The 13183-nt window shown below is 43.8% G+C and overlaps 2 protein-coding genes across 7 annotated transcripts in view; one reads left to right on the forward strand and one right to left on the reverse strand.

The window, feature by feature from the left end:
- The window catches only part of LOC139391994 (collagen alpha-2(XI) chain-like), a 41255-nt gene extending 35088 nt beyond the window's left edge, over positions 1–6167 (forward strand). For all 6 annotated transcript variants that reach the window (XM_071139611.1, XM_071139612.1, XM_071139613.1 and 3 more), the window contains 13 exons: positions 445–498; positions 679–732; positions 969–1076; positions 1314–1367; positions 1520–1681; positions 1871–1924; positions 2195–2230; positions 2353–2406; positions 2645–2930; positions 3878–3990; positions 4077–4145; positions 4414–4650; positions 5064–6167. In XM_071139611.1, the coding sequence (XP_070995712.1) occupies positions 445–498; positions 679–732; positions 969–1076; positions 1314–1367; positions 1520–1681; positions 1871–1924; positions 2195–2230; positions 2353–2406; positions 2645–2930; positions 3878–3990; positions 4077–4145; positions 4414–4650; positions 5064–5210 (1428 nt within the window). In that variant the 3' untranslated portion in view covers positions 5211–6167. The remainder of the gene's footprint in view (positions 1–444; positions 499–678; positions 733–968; positions 1077–1313; positions 1368–1519; positions 1682–1870; positions 1925–2194; positions 2231–2352; positions 2407–2644; positions 2931–3877; positions 3991–4076; positions 4146–4413; positions 4651–5063) is intronic.
- Positions 6168–6739: 572 nt separating this feature from the next.
- Positions 6740–12031, reverse strand: LOC139391997 (estradiol 17-beta-dehydrogenase 8-like). Its single transcript, XM_071139626.1, has 9 exons — positions 11794–12031; positions 11018–11220; positions 10621–10737; positions 10332–10427; positions 10137–10222; positions 8841–8925; positions 8704–8746; positions 8506–8580; positions 6740–8396 (listed from the first exon to the last, which is right to left on the reverse strand). Exons 1-9 carry the CDS (start codon positions 11837–11839, stop codon positions 8377–8379), a joined length of 771 nt encoding a protein of 256 aa, XP_070995727.1. The 5' UTR covers positions 11840–12031; the 3' UTR covers positions 6740–8376.
- Between the last annotated feature and the right edge of the window lie 1152 nt (positions 12032–13183).

Consider the following 13183-nt stretch of genomic DNA (forward strand, 5'->3'; position numbering starts at 1 on the left):
GAACTGGATGTCATTAGGTCATATGTTGTCCGTTTACCATCGCCCCGATTCAAAATGGCTCCCGGCAAGAGTAGTGTTTGTAATGTAAAGCACATCCTTAAGATGTATCCAAAAACATTTAGAATTGAGAAATGTAATGGGGTCAGAGAGGACTAAGGGGCCACTGTGGACATTGATATGCAAGTCCCAGCCATAAACCATCTCAATTAAAGCCCTAGGAAAGTGTATTTCCCATGTTGAAGCACCTGTTGAAACATAAAATGGCACTGCAAGATTAAAGTTGTAAGTCCTTCCGAGCAGATCGCCCTTCAGGCCTGTCTAGAATGTAGATTATTATGGAACTCTAAAACAACCATGTTTATTTTGGTTCAGTTCTCTATAGTTATTATTGACCCTGCATAGGTCACTGAGGCGTTATAATGGTGATCGTGCTCTCTACTGTAGGGATCTCCAGGACCCACGGGTGAGAATGGACCCCCTGGTGGACCTGGAAAGAGGGTAAGATCGTTCAGCTCAACAGGCCAAACCACAACTATCATCCACAGACATATCTGTTTGTTCCCAATGTATTCTGTTTGATAGGTGCATATATCTACTCAATGAAGACTACTAGGTGGCCGATAGGCGGTCGTGAAAGCATCATAACGTTGAGAATGTTACACATCGCTTACTTCCTAGGGTCTTGCTGGAACGAGAGGGCCAGAGGGACGACAAGGAGAGAAGGGAATTAAGGTAAGAGTTCAAAGGTCGCCGTTCAATGTATTGGCACTGGCAGTTTAGCCTGTGGATCGTTTCTATCTGTCTAGTGATGGTTTGCACGCCATGCCAGACAGACCGGACACCAAATGTATATTTCTCCAGCAATTTTTTTCCCCAAAATATTTGCTCAACTCGCAACACACGTTGGGGATTTGGAATATTGAAGTTTATCAATGTTTTTTTTCTCCTTCCCCCCCCCCCCCCCCCAGGGAGACCCAGGTGCTAACGGACCTCCAGGAAAGACAGGCCCCGTCGGACCTCAGGGTCAACCAGGGAAACCAGGAACGGAGGGTCTGAGAGGACTCCCTGGATCAGTGGTGAGCGAGATGATCCCGCGCTTCCATGGACAGACTGGGCTGTTCAGTCTGTGGTTCCGTCTACTGTTCTAGTCTAGTCTACTGTTCTAGTCTACTGTTCTAGTCTAGTCTGTTCTAGGCTCTATAGGGTCTATTATCGTCTGTTCACTACTACTAGCTATGAGCTTAACAGTGTAGCTGAGCTGTTTGGTGCATTAGCCTGAGTGTCACTAACTTACTTCTGATGATCTCTTCCAGGGCGAACAAGGTTCTCCAGGCCTTGCCGGCCAGAAGGGACCTCCCGGACCACTGGTGAGATAAGATGTGTACATGAATAGATCTATAATAGATTGTATCTCCCACAGTGTTGATCTATAGGCATACAGTGCTATATTGATGCTTCAAGTGAATATACCCACTTCCTTAGCTACAGTACCATCTTACTCTTACTCTCTCTCTTCAAGGGACCACCAGGCTTGCCAGGACTGCGCGGCGAGGGCGGTGACAAGGGGGAGAAGGGCCACTCGGGTCTGATCGGTCTGATTGGGCCCACCGGAGAGCAGGGAGAGAAGGGAGACAGAGGACTGCCAGGGCCACAGGGGACACACGGGTACAAGGGAGAGACTGTGAGTGACACCTGTCTCTCCTTAGCGGACACTATAGAGCTTTGAAAGAGCGTACATTTCCTCTGAGCACACGCACACTCTAAATAATCTGTTGTTGTGTCTGTACGACACGTCCCTCCTGAACATGTATTCTGTCGCCCGTCGACAAACAGTTGAGTTCAGTGCTGATGCATTTCCTGTGTGTTTCAGGGTGTCTCTGGAGGCACTGGGCCTATCGGTCCTGGTGGCCCTGCTGGCATGCCTGTGAGTAACCACTTCTACATCACCTCTCCTGGTTCTTTTACCAATATATCACGTAACATCCTCTATCTGCATTGTGTATATTCTAAAATTTTAAAAAGACGGTAGCATAGAGAGATTTAAGCATGAATGCCTCCATGCCTTTTGTGTCTTGCATAATTCTGTCGCTCTCTAATCAATTTAAAATGTCCTCTTTTCTATGGCCGTATAACAGTGGTAAATAGTTAGCGTCTATTGAATGATAACCCTGACCTCCCTGCGCCTCTTTCCCAGGGTCCCCAAGGTGTCAAGGGAGCTAAGGGTGCTACAGTGAGTAGAACGTCCTCCTCCACACTCTCTCTAGTGGAATATCTGCTTCCATATTATAGTCACTGTTGAGTCCCATGTGTACAGTATTGTTCAAATCTCTATCTCCTGTCTGTGTGTTCCAGGGAGGAGCTGGTCCCAAGGGAGAGAAGGGTGTCTCAGGACCCCCTGGGCCTCCAGTGAGTACCCATCCTTTGCATAATCAGTTTACTCCATGAAACAAATTAAATACTCGTATTTTAGTCCTGCCTAGATCTATGGTTAGTTGCTTACATCATTCTAGAGCATAGCATATGCTCTCATACATCTACAGTTTTCAGTTCAAACATAAATAAGTTCAATTTGACCTAAATCTACGAATCTCATGAATGATTATCACCCAGTAATAACCTTTCTCTGTGACCCGCCTCCAATCAGGGTCCTCCAGGCGACGTCATCCAGCCGCTGCCCATCCAAATCTCCAAGAAGTCCAAGCGCTCCATCGATGCCAGCCGGATGCTGTCCGAGACAGACGCCGAGGCGGTCGCAGCCGACGCCACCGGCACAGAGTTCCTGACAGGCAGTGAGGGCATGGAGGAGATCTTCGGCTCTCTGAACTCGCTGCGACAGGAGATCGAGACCATGCGCTTCCCTCTGGGCACCAAGGACAGCCCTGCACGCACCTGCCAGGACCTGAAACTCGGCCAGCCAGAGCTCAAAGATGGTACGGGGCTTTCAGGCATAAAACAATTCACAAAAATGTGGCAATTCTAACATAAGAATAATAATATAATATGTTTCCAAACACTTCTACATTCATGTGGACGATACCATGATTACAGATAGACTTGAATGAATCGTGAATAATGATGAGTGAGAAAGTTACAGATGCACAAATATCATACCCCCCCAAAAAATGCTAACTTCCATTGTAATAGGAATGGTGAGAGGTTAGCAGGGGGTATGAGGGTATGATATTTGTGCATCTGTAACTTTCTCACTCATCATTATTCATTCAAGTCTATCTGTAATCATGGTATCGTCCACATGAATGTAGAAGTGTTTAGAAACATATTATATTCTTATTCACAATAAAAGTGACTCACAAAATGACACAATACATTATTTACCATTCATTTCTATTGGGCACAAAACCATCTGGGAAACAACGAAAACAAACAGCAAACACAGCTAGGAATATGGGACCAAATGTTAAACGTTTGGCTACTTTAATACACATGTAAACAATGTTCCATAGTTAGTCATTGTGTAATTTCGCATCCAAAATGCTGACAGAGCCAAAACAACCAAGCATTTGTCGCTGTCCCAACACTTTTGGAGCTCACTGCCTTAGTTTGCAGCCCAAACCGTTCGGGATGTCTCCTGGTCTGACAAACATCGCTGTAGCTCAGCCACCTTCCAACCCAGACACGGCAGGCCGGCGTCGGCGGATCCGGGGGATGGAGACGCAGCCTAAACAAACATATCTCTAGCTGAAACAGATGGGTTTTGATGGGGATTTGTGTACTATGCTAATTATTTGGTTAAGACACCAGCAACACAGAGAAAGATAAATGGCGACTTCACATTGTCATTTTAGTCACATTAAGACATTTGAATTTGAGTTCCTTGGTACTTAGCCGTGCCTCGTCTCTCTGCTCCCCCCTGTAGGAGAGTACTGGATCGACCCCAACCAGGGTTGCTCTCGCGACTCTCTCAAGGTGTTCTGTAACTTCACCGCCGGTGGGGAGACCTGCCTGTACCCCAGCAAGAGCGCGGACACGGTGAGAAGAGAGACTGGGCCTGTCAGTCAATAATGCACACACACAAACTCTACGTAAGTGTAATTGTCTCTCTATTTCTCTCTTAGGTAAAGCTCAGCTCTTGGACCACGGAGAAACCAGGCTCCTGGTACAGTGAGTTTGCAACTGGCAGCAAGGTTAGTTTGGGTTTATTGCACAAGAGGGACGTTCATTATAGGCCATTAGTGTGCTATGTTTGACCTAGATATCAACCAATGGGTAAAGATGAAGGTCGATCAGGAAAATGATCAAAGCATTATCATAATAACACTGTCACTAAGCAACATGTTTATTTAATGTCAGGTTTGAGACATCACACTCTGCTTTCATGCTTATTATAGAGTTCACATCTATTGGCTTTATCTGAGTTTTTATTTCATGGGGCGTCCTCCCCCCCCCCCCCAGCTCTCGTATGTGGACTCTAATGGCGAGCCGATCGGCGTGGTCCAGTTGGGCTTCCTGCGGCTGCTGAGTGTCCAGGCCCGCCAAAACCTCACCTACCACTGCCACCGCTCCGTTGCCTGGGCAGACCGCACGGCCAATAACGGCCACAAGAGGGCGCTACACTTCCAAGGCGCCAACGATGAGGACCTCAGCTACGAGACCAGCCCATACATCAAGGCCCTGGTCGACGGCTGTTCTGTGAGTCTTATTTAATTGGTTTATTTAAACAGTGTGGTCATATTCAGTAACAATTGCCAGTGTTTTCCAGGGAGTCATGGTAAGCAAAGGTCATCTCTAGCTTACTCACCTCTGTGTGCGGACATTCAAGTTATGGATGCGCATCTCAAGTATCTCAAAAAGTAAACTAAGAAACCTGAGATTTTATAGGGGGTCCGGGAGTACATCCCCCCATTAGATTTTTAAAAAGGAATTCCCTGAATGTTGCTCTATTTTTAATCTGATGTAGGCTAATTGAATAACTACAAAAAGTATTACTACGGAACTGTATTTTTCCATTACACACAATCAAAGTATAATAATGAATCCTAGGCAGATACCCTTGCTGCACGTGTAGTGATCTCACCTGTCTCTCTGTTTCTGTCTGTCTGCAGTATCGTAAGGGCTTCGACAGGACAGTGGTGGAGGTGAACACGCCCCAGGTGGAACAGCTTCCCCTGCGGGACCTCAAGATCACAGACTTTGGGGAGAGCAACCAGAAATTTGGCTTTGAAGTGGGACCTGTCTGTTTCCTGGGCTAAAACACCGTGCAGAGAAATGAGAAACACCTACACGTATAGAATATACACTTACACTGATGACACACACACACACACACACACACACACACACACACACACACACACACACACACACACACACCAATATACAGTACATGTCCAGTAATTTGCAAATGTATTTCATGATATCAAGTTAATTCCCGACCATTTATATATACACACACACACAAATACTGTTGTGAAACAGACATGCACTCACTCAAGTACATGCCCAGGGGAAAACATCTCCCAAATAGAAATGGACGACGAGAGAAAAGTAGAACACAAACATTCTCACGAAGAGGAGACCAAAGATCGATTGCGAGAACGAGAGATAGAGTTCTGACCGTTTGCAGAATAAAAGCGTGTTCTTTTCCAACAAACAGCTGGCCCAAAGAGCCGTCTCCTCCTTCCGTGCACACCAGAGCCCACCGTCGCGGAACCCCCCTCTCACTCCTCTCTTCTTCCCGCTGCCTCTCTTTCCAGTTGTCTCACCCACTCTACCTCTCTGCGTTGCCTTCCCCACCCACTTGTATGTCTTCTGCATCTAAGCCCCGCCCCATCCTACGCCTCACTTGCTGCCTCACCACATTAAGGGGAAACCAATGAATGAATAGGAGTTCCACGAAGAGCACGGAGGACTGGAAAACAGCCGAGCCTGTAGCCAACCAGGCCTGACAAAACGGAGACGTCCATGTTGTCTAGCTAAGTTCATGGTCTATTCATCTCCACAGTGAAATTCTGTACCAAACAACTGTATCAGCCTAGTTATCCTAAAGCTGGTCAAACACACTAGAGGTGGGTGAATAGAAACTTTATGGTGCTTTGTGGAGTGGAAGCAAAGCGGTGAGATCTCTAGTTTTATCGCGGCTTTAACCTAAGATGTGACTATGAACATCTCTTTGCTCAGTACTGTAATAATAAAGTCCTAACAGCAATGTACTGTCTCTGAACTGTATGGCTGTTTATTATTGGGCCAATAATGTTGCATGCAATGGGACGGAAGGGTGTCTTTGCCTTCTCCAAGGACCAATGAATCAAAAGCCATTAACCTTGTAAATTGTACTGAACGTGATGTACGGTACATGTATTTTTAATCCTTGTTACAACTGTCATACACAGGCCAGAACTGTCGTTCCGAGACCAGCGAATAGGCCAGAATGCCATCAAACCAGTCCAGTATTTACAGGTGTGATGCCTGGAATTTGATTCTTGTTTTATGTAGAACACAGGGTTACATACCAGGATTTGTGACATTCCGTCTCTTTTCAAGCAGGGAAGGTATCAGGGTTAAATATGTGTATGAGCTTAATAGATGACGGCCAAAAGTTATCTCGTACAACAGTGAATAAATGCATGCTTTCAAAAACTGTGGCAAGGTGCTAATTATACCAAAGCGTTAATATATTCAGCGTGAATCATTCAAGTTTGTCTCCATCACAGCCACATGATGCTGTCACCAGTTCTCCTACTGGAAATGTGCATTAGAATCCATTTGTACAGACATAGTGAAATTCTATTGTATTTATTGAAATCAAACAAGGTGCTTCAAACAACGACAAGCCAAATATGCCAGTCGAATGTGGTATTTCATTTTGTATTTATTTCCTGTAGTTGTCACTTGATGGTTAAAACAATTAAATACATATTAAACAAAACATTAACCCGAGTTATCTGTGCGCACCCCATTGGTCTATGCATGTCAACAGTTCTGGTGAAAAATAAAACATGTCATTTGTGGCCATATCTCATTGTAACCCTTTAGCAATCAACTGTACTGTGCTGTTACATTTCATTGCGGTTTGCCAATGCTGAGCTGCGCTGTGCTGCAGGAGTATGGCATGGGCGACAAACAGACACCGGGATTCTATGGTTGTGAGAACACAGTGGGCAGGGGACAGCAAGCGGGAGGGAGGGAAAATTCTAGCAACCACCTGGGGAAGAATTATTACGATTTTGTTTATAAGTAAGTAATGTGGCTATGGGGTTGAATATCATTATGGGTATTTTGGTTTGTTTTTCTTTTGATATTGCAGAGAAGGGGGGGGGGGGGGATTGACCTAACTAAACCAGAGGTGAAAAATAATTACCTTGTGATTGAGTGAAAATCGCATCTATTGGTTAGTTTTATTGTTAAAGACAAATGTTTCAACAAAACATGGTGCTGAAAAGAGAAAGTATTTTATGTAAGTATTGTTTTTTTTTTATGTTTGTTTCTGTAATATATAATCTTTTTAAAAAGAGCTGCTCGACTCCCTTGTTATTTTTTCTTAGTCCCTCTCCTGTTTCATTCTCTCTCAACTGGCTGGTGTTGCATGTTGCCCGGGGCTACACAATAGCTAGAATTATTTTCAATTTGATTCCTCTCGTCTTGCTGCGTTCAGCGGCTCAGACAGCTGAATACAACCACATTCATAAATCTCCAGTTAACCCAGAATCAGTCACATCCCAACCTTATTTCCACTATTTAGCACCTCAACATCCCAAAAGATCCCTTCTAGTGTTTTCACTCCAGTTTGATTCTGATCTATGCCTGCTTCCCTCTCGCTCTACAGTCCACTGCTCTCTTTCATTTGTGTTTCATTTTTTTGCCACATTTTGTTGGTTTTTGTTTTGCTTTAGTTTCACTGTCTCGGTTTGTTCTTGGCTTGTTGTTTTCTGTCCGAAGTCTCCAATTAAACCACATGTCAACGCATTTTCTCTGTGTGCATACTGTATTAGAGTACCTTTTGCATGTGTGAAGCCAGACATTTCTGTTCATAAACATCTAAATCCAACCCTGTTAGTAATGACTAGAAGTTTCACTAGTTAAATGATAGTAACTGTACATAAATGTAGAGCGTTTAGAGGTGTAACTTGGTTACATTGGGAAACCACTGAACACTGACCCGCTCTCTGTATTGTGAACTCTCTCCGCAACACGCTCTCTGTATTGTGAACTCTCTCCGCAACACGAGATCTCAAAAGTTACAAACATTGGTTTTTCATTTATTGCACATTTACCTTGTACATATTGACTAGATTTACAAAACAATCAGTTGCATTATTACAAGCGAAGGCACAATGTGAACGTTGAAGCAATACTCCATTCCTGGACCGAGATGGGAACTTGCCTCATTGGTCTTAATGAGGATGATGGACTGTTGTCTCAGCCAATGAAAAGGCCTCCTGGAGGTGAGTAGGAAATGCTTTTTGTCAACAGGACAGCAGTAAAAAAAAGGCATTTCCTGTTAAACATTACTCAATCATTTGAATGTATTTCAGGTGGGTCCATTACCTGTTACTTCAATACTGGTTCCAGTGATGTAGCGAGAGTCATCCGAAGCCAGAAAGGCACATACATCAGCTACCTCTACACACATACAGAGACAGAGCGAGGTTAAGTCTTATAACTTGATTATAAAGGGAACGGAGTTCTGCATTTGCAATGTGCTCTACTGCACAGAGGTGTACAGTATGTATACAGTATTCTTACCTGCAGGCTCTCCCATCCTCCCCAGTGGCACCATGGACGTAAGCTGCACACACAAACACAGCAAGTTAAAAACACACTTTTATACAAAAACAACAGTGACTTTCTATCTAATATAAAAAAGGAGAACTCAGTCGTACCTGACTGATTACTTTCTCTGGTACTTTATCAGTCATGGGTGTGGTTATAAACCCTGGAAGCACACAGTTACACCGGATCCCATATCTGGAGAAAGAGAGCAGTTGTATGTTAGGTTTTAGGCAGTATTCATACTTCACACCACACCTGGGCCCCGTTTCCCAAACGCATCTTAAGGCTAAGTTCATTAGAACCTTCATAGGAGCATCGTTAAAACTCCGAGCTGTTTCCTAAAACCAGCGTTAGTGAAGTTGCACCTGAAAACGCTCTTTACTCGTAGAACAGCAAAGTGGTCATTTAATGCTTTTTTTCTGCTCCCTTCGGAGTCACTTTTAAACACAGAAGGTCTCCGCTAAACATAGAATCAAGGCGTTTATCTGTCGCTCTGTGACCGCCCAATGCAAAGTTGCCAATGTCTTGAAAGATAAAAACATACAGTAGGCTTAAAGGCTATATGGGCCGATCTATTTCAGTCAGTTGAGTTCTATTTTGCCACTGGCGCAGCGTTCTAAGGCACTGCATCTCACTACAGTCCCTGGTTCGAATCCAGGCGGAATCACATCGGCGTTGATTAGAGTCCCATAGGGCGGCGCACAATTGGCCCAGCGTCGTCCGGGTTTGGCCGGGGTAGGCTGTCATTGTAAATGAGAATTTGTTCTTAACCGACTTGCCGAGATAAATAAAGCCAACATTTTTAAAAATGATTGTAGGCTACACTGTCTGTAATTTCCTGATGTATTACAACATGATGTGTCAAATCTGTGATTAAGTTATTATAGAGTAAGCATTACAATAAAGCTCAATATTTGCAGCCAAGTAATAATATATCTCTAGGAGCCACCGTCAGTATTGTGGACTAATTCTAATGTTAAAATAAGATTTGAATGGAGAAAGCTGATCCGAGAGATCCTATCAGATGGACACAGGCTCCAACGACGCACTTAGTGAATGTTTTCTCTGCCTGGTGTTTTGGGAAACACACGTGACATCTTTCGCCATAGGAACAATGGATTGTTAAAACACTCGTAAGCTTAAATTCCATTGCTATCAGGAGACCGGCCCTCCTCACTAAATCATGTTTATAGCCTATTAATCTTCTCTCTATTGGTGAATGGGTCAAATTTGGGGTGTTGAAATCAAATGCAGGGTCATGTTCAGTAGACACAGCACAGAAGATAACAGCTCAAAAAATTGTCAGTACCATCTCAACTTGTACAATATTAAAATGCTAATTTTTGTCTCTGTTTCAAAACATTTTGCTACGGTTTGCCCTAATGAACATAACCCAGGTGCCTCACCTGCTCAGCTCCTTGGCTGCAGTTCTGGTCAGGCCCTCCACACCTGCTTTGGAAGCAGAGTAGTTTGCCTGTCCAATATTGCCCACCTGGTAACAGCCAGAAACACAAAGAGAATGTTAAAGAATGGCAGGAATGAATGTAAGTCTGTTTGAAAGATAATGCCTGGGGTGCCAATAGCTAAGATGTCGGACTCGCCTTGCCCACAATGCTGCCCACGGTAATAATGGAGCCTTTAGGAGCTCCACAGGCAACCAGAGCCTTGCCAACAGCCTGAGTCAGGAGGAATGTACCCTGATAGAGGGGAAAGAGAGGGGTTTGTGGGAGACGAGGGTAGGAAGCACTATTTATTTTAACAACGTTTTAACTGATTTCAGTGCATCAACGTAAAAGAGTCACTGAGCCTAAAGAGAGAGAAACCCTTGATGCTTTTCTTCCACTGATATAAATATATTGTGGTCAGGACAATAAGAACAAAGGGTAATACCTTTAGGTTGACTTGGATAACCTTGTCAAAGTCCTCGTCCTCCATTTTCAGGAGGAACTCATCCCGAGTGATCCCTGCAGCATTCACACATACCGAGGGAGGCTGGAAGTACCGACACTGCAGGAGGGTATCACAGCACATTGTTTATGAGTTAATCACTTACGGCATTCAGTGACTCACTCACACAAAACGTCTCTTCAGATTCAGGCAATTTCTAACTTCTCGATTTTGTTGCTGAAGTACTGAGTGGAGTAATTGAGGTCAAGGTCCAAAAACGTTACATCATTGACTCATTTTCCTAGTAGGAAACGCCAGCATGTGGTTTAGGATAATAACTTAATTTCACCAAATGCACACACTGAATTAATGAGTGTGTGTCTGCACATAAGTCAATCACCTGTATGCTTGTGAGTAGTTTCTCTACACTCTCCCTTGATGAAACATCCACAGCAGACGCCATGTGGTCCTGCCCTTTGTGGTCATGGTTCAGGCTGTCCAGGGTCTGATTGGCTGACTCCTCGCTGATGTCAGCGACCACCACTATGGCACCCTCGGAAGCAAATCGCTGGCATACGGCTCGGCCAATCCCGCTGCCCCCTCCTGGAGACAATGGGTTGTGCAAAAATGTAGGAGGCAATCGGCTGCAGCTCACAGCAGGTAAAGAGAGGGCTCGACACCACTAACTTGGATGTTATGTACACAAGGGCTATAATATAGGACTGATTGTTGGATAAAAATGGCCTAGTTTACTCTTAAGAAAATGTATGTGCATGTTAAATTTACTTAATTGGGATATTGTCATTGAGGTTTCATTAACAAACTGATTTGGATGGCTGTTGCTGTTGAGATACCACAGGACAGATTATTATTGTAATTTTTAAAGCAAATATGCTCAAGAATGTCTGAAGATAATATACTGTAACAGTTATGTAGCTTAGTCGAAACAATGTTACAAAGGCCGTTAGCTACAATATTGTCCCGCAGTGAAATAAAATGATTGAAGTCCAACAACTAGCCCAAGGGTCAGCTACAACAACACAATCTATTGCGCCTAGCTAAGCACACATATATGCCCCACTAATTTCCTACAGAGAAGTGCATATATATTGGCCTACCTTACATATGTATTAAGTTGCATATAAAGGCCGACGAAGCGTGAAAGAAGACACTAACCCGTGACAACAGTCAACCTTGATATGAGCCGTGTGGTGGCCGCCATGATGGTTGTCGTTGAAGACCGAGTCGTTCTCTCTTGATCCAGGAGATGGCGCCACAGGACAGGTTTTGTTTGAGCTCAAATCTGTAACTATCCAGTTTGTCGTCCTAAAAAAAATGAATGCGTTTCCTCTGGTTAATTCTAACCTAAGGTGGGTTCGTTCAACCATTCCTAAGGGGGAAATTAATGTTGAATGTGGTTCGTTAGGAGTAACACAGGCTGAGGATATTTTATACGTTTTGTTCTATGAGATGATATCAGGCAGTGTTAACATGACCTTTTATGTGTTGTTTTGATTGCAATAACGCTTCAAAAACACACAGAATATATTTTTCTTTATGACAGCACGAATTGTACAATATCTCCTAAACCTATGTTTACCACAGACCGTATTCGGCGTTTAACCCCCATTCATTTCACCATAAGCTTTGGCCAACGAGCCATTGCAGAGTAAGTGCCTACAAAAAGACAGCATTAATATTGCTCAGTATATTTTAATTGAAGCAGGTAATACAGAAATAATAATATTTTGACCTAATATGGAAAGCTATAGGCACAAACATTCAGACAAAGCAATTGCACTTCAATAGGCCGAAACAGTATCAGTGTTTCTCAACCTCGGGCTCGTGGTCCGCTGGGATACTGCAGATGGTCTAGGAATATTTTTAGATTTTTAAAGGGTTCTCAGCGATGCGAAGCCATAAACACCTATTGTTATTGTCTGGGAGCACTGTTATAAGCAGTCTCACTTAAACCCTCATATTTGTCGCCCCGGCTTAAAAATGTATATGTAGGTGTCTTTCTTTAAGCTGAACAAATTTGCCCCAAGGACCCATGACCTTGGACATTTTGGAAAGCCTTTCAAAACGTGTTCTCAGGAACCATAAGTCCAAATAACACTGTGTATTTAACATCATGATAAAAATAATATTTTTCTGAGGTTGTGTTATTTGCCCTGTCTTTTAGATGGATACATTATGGTACAGAAGCTGGAGGATTGTGACTATAGTGAGGATCTCTCTGTGTGCACTGTTCAACCTTGGCAAATACACTATATATTCAAAAGTATGTGGACACCCCTTCAAATGATTGGATTCGGCCATTTCAGCGACACCCGTTGCTGACAGGTGTATAAAATCGAGCACACAGCACAGCAATCTCCATAGACAAACATTGGCAGTAGAATGGGCCTTACTGAAGAGCTCAGTGACTTTCAACATTGCACCGTCATAGGATGCCACCTTTCCAACAAGACAGTTCGTCAAATTTCTGCCCTGCTAGAGCTTCCCCGAACTATAAGTCCTGTTATTGTGAAGTGGAAACGTCTAGGAGCAACAACGGCTCAGT

This window comes from Oncorhynchus clarkii, chromosome 32 (assembly GCF_045791955.1).
Source record: "Oncorhynchus clarkii lewisi isolate Uvic-CL-2024 chromosome 32, UVic_Ocla_1.0, whole genome shotgun sequence".
Taxonomy (NCBI): domain Eukaryota; kingdom Metazoa; phylum Chordata; class Actinopteri; order Salmoniformes; family Salmonidae; genus Oncorhynchus; species Oncorhynchus clarkii.

Coding starts and splice junctions, on each gene's coding strand:
- LOC139391997 (XM_071139626.1), bottom strand. CDS start 11,839: ATGGCGGCCACCACACGGCTCATATCAAGGTTGACTGTTGTCACGG. Junction 10,428..10,620: donor TTATCCAAGTCAACCTAAAG/GTATTACCCTTT, acceptor CCCCTCTATCAG/GGTACATTCCTCCTGACTCA. Junction 10,223..10,331: donor TGGGCAGCATTGTGGGCAAG/GCGAGTCCGACA, acceptor GGCTGTTACCAG/GTGGGCAATATTGGACAGGC.